At 36.9% G+C, this 9,816-nt stretch overlaps 1 protein-coding gene across 1 annotated transcript in view; it reads right to left on the bottom strand.

Annotated features, from left to right (window-relative positions):
- dacha (dachshund a) overlaps window positions 1-8,625 on the bottom strand; it is a 272,381-nt gene extending 263,756 nt beyond the window's left edge. Inside the window, exon 1 of the mRNA XM_056446236.1 lies at window positions 7,982-8,625. Within this exon, the coding sequence (XP_056302211.1) occupies window positions 7,982-8,463 (482 nt within the window). The 5' untranslated portion in view covers window positions 8,464-8,625. The remainder of the gene's footprint in view (window positions 1-7,981) is intronic.
- Window positions 8,626-9,816: the final 1,191 nt, after the last annotated feature.

Here is a 9,816-nt window from a genome sequence, read left to right as displayed (position 1 = left end):
ACCAGCTCTTCCGGTACAAACTACTTTGCCGATTTCAGTGTCACATTCAATTTTCTGCTTCCTGCTTCTCCCCTGGATCCCCATCCAAAAACAAGCATTTAAAACATCAGTCCTAATTAGATGATTAGTGCTTGGAAGGGCAGGAGATAAGTCATTTGCATAATTCAATCATAAGAGTTAGAGATACATATTTCCATGTTCGTTTGTACAATTATCTCCGCTGTCCTGGGGGCTGTGATACTAATGTGATTAAACAATACTCTTGCACGGGGCCTAGTGTCCTCCATTAAAGCACTGCTAGAGGCAAAGCAAAAATTAATTTTAGGAGACAATCAATTTTATTCTACATGACTGTAATAAATATAGCCCGGCTGCAGATGTGTCATTAAGCTCAGGAGGAGACTTTCCCAAAGTCAAAATGACACTATTCTCTTTTCTCTCTCTCTCTCTCTCTTTCTCTCTCGTCGTAACTGCAGGTCTGCGGACGGTGAACGGAAAGTGTCATTTTTCCTCTTGTGAGATTTCTGACAGGCCATATCCATCTGTCCGTTTTAACCTCTTATATCTCTCTCCCACATCACTGCGCATCAGCGAACACCTGCTATTCCTCATCTCCGTCGAGACAGTATATATTAAGAGCTAACTTCATAATTGCGGCTTCTAAATGCTCTTCCAACATCATTTAGCGACTGCGGATGTCAATATGTAATCTGTGCAGATTCATATACGTGGCGGCCTTCTTAATTTGTTTTCGTGATTTCCGCGCCGAAAAGATTCAAGTAGCGCCTTTCCATCACTAATTGACCACATGTGTCTTTGCTTTGCTTCTAATTCATTGGTTACGCATGGGACTAGTTATTAAAGCGCTGTGGCTTGGAACAGGCACCCGCCAACATTAATGAGAACTCACATGGCCACAAGTTGTTTTATAAGAGCCCGTCAGCAGTTAAGTGCTCTCACGTCTCAAACATGTAAGAGACAGAGACGGACCAAATAGCCAGTCTGTAAGACCGGATAGCTGCTTGTCTTTAGCAAATTTGTTTCAAACACCTGTGATTCAAACTATATCCGTCCTACTTGCATGGTCAGAGATTAAATGGACTGTTACGCACATATGCAGTAAGAATGTTGCTGAATACATCATGCAGCATACATAGATACAATTAAATATATAGCTTTTTGCTGCTTGTTCAAGCTACTTATTTAAAATGAGCCAAAACGACACAATTCTTGAGACTTTTTTGGGACAACTCAATTATTTTATGTTCAATCTACTTAAATTAAGTTAATGTAATCGATTTATGTTGGGACAACATAGTTGAATAGTGTGGAACCCTGCATTTTTTACAGTGTACACTCAAATTTGATCGTTTTTTTGCTGCTTGTTCAAGCTTCCTATTTAAAATAAGCTGAAAGGACATAATTTTTAAGAGTTTTTTGGGACAACTTCATTGTTTTATGTTCAATCTACTTAAATTGTAAAAAAAAATTCATTTAACTTAATCGATTTGTGTTGGGACAACATAAAGGAATTGTGTGGAACTCAACTCTTTTTTTACAGTGTACTACACTGTAAATATGCTGGGTTCCACACAATTGGTTTGTGTTGTGACAAGATGAAGGAATTAAGTTAACTTATTAGTTTTTACAAATTTAAGTAGATTGAACATAAAACAATTATTTCATTGTCTCAAAAAACTCTTAAAAAATTTGTTGTTTCAGCTTCTATTAAATACAAAGTTTGAACAAGCAGCAAACATCACTTTTGAGTGTAAAGGCACATGTATGTGATAATAGTGTGTGTGTTTACATATCAGGACACACGTGTACTGTATAAATGACATGATTATGACAAAGATATTATAAAGAGATGAATTATGAGGACATTACTGATGCCCTCATTGTATATACTGTATCATCTAATAAATCATACAAAATGTGTGTGTGTGTGTGTTTAGAAAGTAAAACTGCACACAAGGGGTGTACGGTTGAGATAAGGCAATAGAAAATACAGTTTTGTACAGTAAAAAAACAACAGAAACCTACAGAATGTCCCTAAAATTCACAAAAAATAAACCTGTGTGATTGTGTGTTTGTGTATTTTGCGAAGCTTGTTGTGTGTTTGTCATTTTGCTCATTAGCAATCACCACTATTGGAGTGTACCAACACACATGTGACCATGTGTATGTGTGTGTATTTTGTGACATATCAGGACACAAACGTGTACTGTAAAATGACATGGGTATGACACAAGTATTACAAAAAGATGAGTTATGAGGACATTGCTGATGCCCCATTTTACATATAATCTAATAAATCATACAGAATGTGTGTGTGTGTGTGTTTTTTTCAGAAAGTAAGACAGCACAAAAGGGGTGTACAGTTGAGGTATAAGGCAATAGAAAATACAGTTTTGTACAGTATAAAAACAACCGAAACCTACGCAATGTCCCCTAAATTCACAAAAAAATAAACCTGTGTGATTGTGTATTTTGCGAAGCTTGTGTGTTTGTCTTTTTGTTCATTGGTATTATCATTTTGTTACATTTTAAAACTAACACTGTACAAAATGCTGGGTTCAATTTGTGTTGGGACAAAATGAAGGAATTAAGTTAGCTCATTAGATTTTACAACTGTAAGTGGTTTAAACATAAATCAATTAAATTGCCCCCAAAAAAACTAAAGAATTGTGTTTTTTAAGCTCATTTTAAATACGCAGTTTGAACAAGCAGCAAACATCACTTTTTGAGTGTAACAACACAGTTATGTGATAATGTGTGTGTGTTTACATATCAGGACACACATGTGTACTGTATAATGACATGATTATGACAAAGATATTATAAAGATATGAATTATGAGGACATTACTGATGCCCCCGTTTATATATCATCTATTATATCATACAGAATGTGTGTTTTTTTTTCAGAAACTGCACACAAGGGGTGTACGGTTGATAGGGCAATTAAAGATACAGTTCTGTAGAGTACAAAAACAATGGAAACCTACAGAGCATCCCCAAAATTCACACAAAATAAACCTGTGTGATTGTGGATTTTGCGAAGCTTGTGTGTTTATCTTTTTGTTCATTGGTATTATCATTTTGTTACATTTTAAAACTAACATTGTACAAAACACAGCGGTTTAATCTGTGCTGGCACAAGATGAAGGAATTAGGTTAGCTCATTAGTTTTTATAAATTTAAGTGGATTAAACATGAATCAATTAAATTGTCTGAAAAAACTAAAGAATTATGTTTCAGCTCATTTTCAGTAAGTATTTTGAACAAACAGTCAACATCCTTTTTTGAGTAAATAAAATAGTTATTTTAAAAAGACAAAACATATAGCTTGAGTGTTCATATTTTTGGGGGTCATTGGATATGAGATAAGACAGCTGTTCACATACCAACATACAGACACACTAAAGCCCCTCTTGATGCTTGAGATTATCTAATATATAATTTACTGTGCAGAAAGGGTAAAGGAAAGAGTGAATCTGCAAAAAAAAAAAAAAAAACTCGGAGGGAAAAAAAGGTGGATGTATAATTAATGGCTGACATTAAGGTGCGCCGAAGGAAGAGCGAAAAATCTGAAGAGATTTGATGAGACAGCGGGGTGTCTCGGGTGTCCGGGCAGTGCTGAGCGTTACAGCCTCGGGCGAAGCCACAGGCGCTGAGCTGCTGTCCATATGGACCGGGCGCGCAAACGTGCACGCGCGACGGAACTCGGAGACCTGCAGGCTCGCGGTCACGCACTGGAGCGCGCACGCCTCAGAGGAGAAGTGAAGGTAATTGTGTGTATTAGCAGTTGTCCGTCATTATTATTACTTCGTTTTAAAGTTGGCCAATTTATTTAGAGTTTTAACATTGAGCACGATTCAAAATCGTTCACAAGATGATAATTATACATCACATGCATCTTAAAGGTGTCAAACTGTGCATTTTAGGGAATCTTAGAGAATCGCAGCACTTTTGACGCGCAGTGTGATGGTAGCGCGCGCCTGGGGCAACGATGGGAATTAGACACATTTTAAATTAATGACTAAAAAAAGCAAATCGCTTCAAGAGACGAAAAAAAAGATGACAGGCTTTCGAACAAGTAATGCGCTTTATGATTTAACTTGACAATTCCTGCAACTCCTGCTAAAGTGTGATTGGCATTCATGCAAGCAGGGATGCTTCTCTCCTTTTTATAATGTTATTCGCATGAAGTAACTCTCTGGACAGCGGTGCAATAAATGTTAGCGGACAAGAGCTTTCTGCACTTTTTGATTATTATTTTCGGAGGTTCTTGCACTTGGGGTGGAAAAAAATAGTTAAACTAATCCAATCCACCTTTGCGAAGAGGCAGGAGAGCAAGCACAGATGTTCATCTCTAATGTAATTCCCATTCAATTTCCTAAGTGCAGTCCCCAAGTGCAAACTAGTTTAGTGTTATGTTTAGCTTGCAAATTTCGCTTTAATAAATAATGAATGCATTAAAACCTGGAGATCAATTGCGAGCTGAGAAATCATAAAAAGCGGGCCGTAAGTGCCGCGTGCGTTTGCTGATTTGGACACTTTGTGTGTTACAGATCCGGTTGCGTATTTTTAGGCTTTCACTGAAAACACAGTGAGCTCCCTATCTTGACATCATCCGTCAATCGTTCCGTAAATCTTAATATTCCAGAACAGACTTTGTCCATGTTTTTAAAATGCTATTTGCATGACTTTTGGTTCCCCTTTGGGCTTCTAAAATGGATGGAAGACTTTTCTGAGGTCTCTGTGCAGTCCGTTCCCCCATCGAATGATTATTGTTCTCTTTAGTGAATCAAAAACTCCGATTGTATTTTTTACTTAAAGATGTTTTTTTGTACATTGCGACTTAATGACTTATTATATAATAATAAACAATAATAACTAGCTATTATTTAGTTAATAATACATTTGTGAATCAATTCAAGCTCAATTAACTGACATGCAGGTTATGACAGATTCATAATTAAGTAATAAGTGAATTTTATATAAATCATTTGCATTATTTCAAAGTGTAACTAGACTGTAATCTTATTATATTTTATCTTATATTAATGTCACCTCAAAAAAGTCTGTTAATATTGTCTTTTTAAGCACTTTTAGCAATAATTGTTTTAAAATATCTGATTTAATACATCTGTTATGCTGGGGTTACCCTCTCAGAAATATAGGTACACAGCTGTCACTGTGGTGGTACCTTTATAAAAGGTACAAATTTGTACCTTAAGGGTCCATATTAATACCTTAAGGGTACATATTTGTACCTAAGAAGTACAAAAGGGTTCCTCTTAAATTTTTTAGGTACTAATTTATACTTTTAAGGTGCCAATATGGACCCTTTAAGTACAAATGTGTACCTTTTAAAAAGGTACCACCCCAGTGACAGATCGGGTACCTTTATTTCTGAGTGTATGATCTGTCAAAGCCGTAAATATAAAATACAAAAGTACAAAAGCACAAAATATAATTAAATAATGGACCTGCTAGGGATTTGTTAAGAGAAAGCAGAACCAGTATCATAAATTTTAATACCTATCCATTTTAATTGGTGTATTACACATGCACAAAAGGAACGCCGTGTTGCATACATGTTTGTGAAAATGTGACCCGTTTAATTCTGTTGTTCTCTAGTTGTGTACTAGAATGCGCCCTGTTTGAACACTCCCTAAGTAGTCAGATATTTGTTTAAAACACTGCTATCTCCAAGCAAGTGATGGTCCTCACTTGCAGCACTGTGGCCATCCTGTACAAGCTGATGCAAAAGACACCCATTTGTTCCAGCTTAGCCCTTTTCCCAATGAGCCTGTGCTGAAGGAAGAGAGGAGAGAGAGAGGAGGCGAGAGGCCAGCACACACATTAGTTTCAGCCATCTGGTAGCGGGACGGTGGATGATGTTTAAATCTGACTATAAAAGCGATGCTTGCGAAGGTGAACTGTAAAGCAACGATGGCGAGGAGCAAATTCAATTTCAGGGCGGCCCATTGCTCGGGCAATTTCATTATCCGACCGTATGCTGCAATCTGACAGAAGAGTGAAAAGTGCAGCGTTCCGCACCTTATTCTCTTATTGTCCATTTTGCCTGGACTCAAAATTAAACAAAATAATGTTGTAAAAACGGTCTCTCCCCCGCTCACTTTTCTCCTCGCTCCTCATTTCTAATTAGATGTGCACGGCAGATTGATTCAGAACTGCGCAGAGCCCAATAAAGTGACGGGGGATTCTTCTGGAGGTTGTGCTGGGGATGTTAAAAGGTTAATTACCGAACCTTGCCCAGAATGGCCATCTGGATACGCGCTCTTTCTCTCTCTCGCTTAAACACACATGCGTTCATCTCCTCACACACACTTTCACTGGGCAAAAAAGTGCACCACGTTTCTGAACCTGCTCCCTCCAACCAATTTTCAATATCTGACCTTTTACCTGTGAGAAAGTAAGAAAATGGAAATAGAAAATTGAAAATACTAGACCCGATGCAAAGCACTTCATGGAGAAGAATACATAGAGTTGCTGAAGTTGCAGATAAGCCTTACAGGTTGTGAACTTTTATGGATGAAAGTACAAAATATGACATATTAAATATTTTTTTAAAAAGTATATATATGTAAATATGATAATCATTTTGTTCCTAAGTCAAATTACATTTAAGCGTATTTTAAAAAGAAATCAAAGATCTTCTTTTCATATGAACCTATAAATACAGACTTTTTTCTCCTTTGGATGATAAAGGTCTTTCAAGAAATATAGCTCCCTCGAGTCCCTACACACCAATCACACACACATACTGTAGACACACATAAGTTGATATTGCTAGAGGACTCTGAGAACACTAATGCGTCTTTCATGATAACAAGCTAAGAATAACATCCTCACACCAAAAAGAGCCACAGATCCTGGCGAGGTGTTTGCTGTGATTTATGCAACATGGCCCAACACCTTATTCCAATAAGACATGGGACATCATGCAGACGAATGGAGAATCAAACTAGGATTCGAGATCTGGTCATGGATAGGTTAAAAGTGCATTAAATGTTAATGTCTATTCATGTGAGCCTGACTCAGTGGAGCAAATAATAGAAGTGAAATACAATGAAGTCTGACCCCTAGTCCAAAGAGCTGTCACCGTATTAGAGCAAAATGTATGCATGTATATGTATGCATAAATACTATTGAAAGTTTCTAAACACTTAATGTAGTGTTTTTTGAAGTGTAATAAGCATTGTAGTCACTTGATAAATGAAAACCTAACGAAAAAGACTAAATTAGAAAGGACTCAAATAAAAGGTAACTTCTCCATAATTGTTATAAAAAAATTGTTATAAAACAAAAAGTAAAAGTAAACGATCAAGTTTTTCTTTATATAATTATACTCTTTCACTTTGTTTTGTGCCATCAGTTAGTGACAGATCACTACAAGTTCAATTGGCTAAGTGTAAACAGAGTTTAACAATAATAAAATGTTTGCTGAATATGGAGAAAGCTGTCATTATTTTTACAATAACTTTTACTGCGTTTTACAAGGATAATCACTTGTTCTGAAACGGACAAGAGGTCAAAAGTGCAGGTGGATACTTGGTAAAATGAAATAATAATAATAATTAAAACTACTTGTAGATAAAATATCAATATTAGGCATTTATTCTTTTTTTGAGAAGCACTTTTTAATAACTTAAATAGAAAACATATTTAAAATTATTGGCATAATAAAAATGAACATTTAAAATTTAACTGTATCACAAAAGAAAAGTAAGAAACGAGTAATTCCTATATATTACTATTTATTCATATTTGTATTGAATGTTATTTTGTTAATGACGTTTTTAAACAAGTTGCGTCAAAAGTGTTAGCTACAAACTTTTCCAAAGTACACCACAACTCGACTGTTAGTTCTGGATGAACTTGAAAAGAGCATCAGACTCCACACTTTTGAGTGTAAATGCATAGGCTGTGTGTGATTTAAGACTTGCCTGGCATTGGTGCAGTCGTTATAAAGTGTCTCGAAGTCTTTTCGGGTGATGAGTTTGCACCGGTTTACGCCCGGCTGAATGGCCCCGAGTCCGCGCAGGATCCGCACCTGCTCCACCGTGCACACCACCGGGCATATATCCAGCCGCTTCAGCTTGGTATACACGGTGTGCAGTCCGCCGACCAGGTGCTTCAGGAACAGGTCGAACACCTGCGGGAGGCAGATGAGCTCCTGACCGTCCACGGTGAACGAGGCCACTTTCACCCCGTGCACCTCCACCATCTTACACTCGTTATTGTGGACACCACCGGGCCCGTTTCCGTTCGTGCTGCCGCCGCCGGTGATGAAAGAGTTGATCATGCTGCTGGTCAGTCGTGGGGACTCGGCTGGGCTGGAGTACAGAGAGTCGGGACGGAACAGGCTGCTCGCGCCCCCGGGAGTGGAGGTCGGTGAAAGCACCGGAGGAGTTGCGGATACGGCCATAGTTTACGCGAAGTTTCCTCCTTTCCGTACTTTTGAGTCAAGCACACCTTTGATGGCTCCTCGGATTGTTTCACGGCTTTCACTCGTCGTTTCTCATGCGTCTCCGGTAGCGCCTGCTGACGTTCGGTAATGTGCAACTACCTTCCTCGCGAGTGAGATGGATAGAAGTGTATCGCACTCAGCGATTCAATTAGCCAGCCCACTACAGCCCGGAGTGACAGCTTTCCCAGCCAATAAGGAGCGGCGCGGCACACGCCTTCAATTATTATTGGCCATCTGCCAGCGCTGGGCGGGGACTTGTGTTCACAATCAAAAGCAAATACAACTTTTTGGATTGTTTACGCATACATAATAGACACGTTTATTCCACGTCTTCAACTTTTAATCACTGCTTTAATTTTAATGAGACGCTTTCTTCTATTAGTTTGTTTGTTAAGTATGATGATACTGTTCATTATATAAAGGAATTCTAAAAATGTTAATAATGACCACTATTGGAAGTTATTACACTTCTATTGAAATGTAATCCTATTTTGAATAGGAGTGGAGGTCTTCAAAAAATATTCAACACAAATTCAACTCTAATATCAACAGAGATTTAAAAATAATATTAGAGACACTTTACTGTTACAGCGTGCATATTTATTTAACTACTAAATAACATTAATTACATGAGGACTACATGAGAGTTAGAATTAGGGCTAGTTATGCAGAATTAATTACTATAGTAAGTATATAGACATACATGTGTTCACTCAAAAAATAACTCAATTTAATTGAGGGCAGGATTTCCATCCAATAAACTGGTTTAGCAACAACTAAAAAAGCTATTTACACAACTAAATGCAATTGATTTGGGTCAACATGATTTTATCAAATAAAAGTTTAAATACATTTGTATTTTTATTTAACTTAAACTCAAAGGTCTGATAATATCATGTATATCTATTATGTACATTTCGAAGCCTCTTAGTTTTATTTGAAGTTATCCTAAATGAATTAAAGAGCCATTTTTAAGCATATTTCATAAGTTACATATTCAGTTGATTGTGACTCTCAGAACTATTTTTAGGACAGTTAAAATCTTCTAAATCTTCAAACTAAAGTTAAGATTAAACTCTAACAAGTCTTTTTATTAACTTTAAACACACATTTCCCTCTCTTAACTTAATCTTACTCAAAGCATGCTGGGAACTAAACTGTAAAAAGTGATTAGTTACACTGAAAAAAGTGTTGCATGCAAAACTGTTGCAAACAATTTATTTGTGTTGAATTTAAACAAACAAATTAAATTGAGCAATGTTCAACTTAATTTGTTTGTTTAAATTCAGCCCAAATAAATTGTTTACAACC

Source organism: Danio aesculapii, chromosome 21 (assembly GCF_903798145.1).
Source record: "Danio aesculapii chromosome 21, fDanAes4.1, whole genome shotgun sequence".
NCBI lineage: Eukaryota > Metazoa > Chordata > Actinopteri > Cypriniformes > Danionidae > Danio > Danio aesculapii.
The sequence above is the reverse complement of the archived record's forward strand: the minus strand, read 5'-3'. Positions and strand labels throughout refer to the sequence as shown.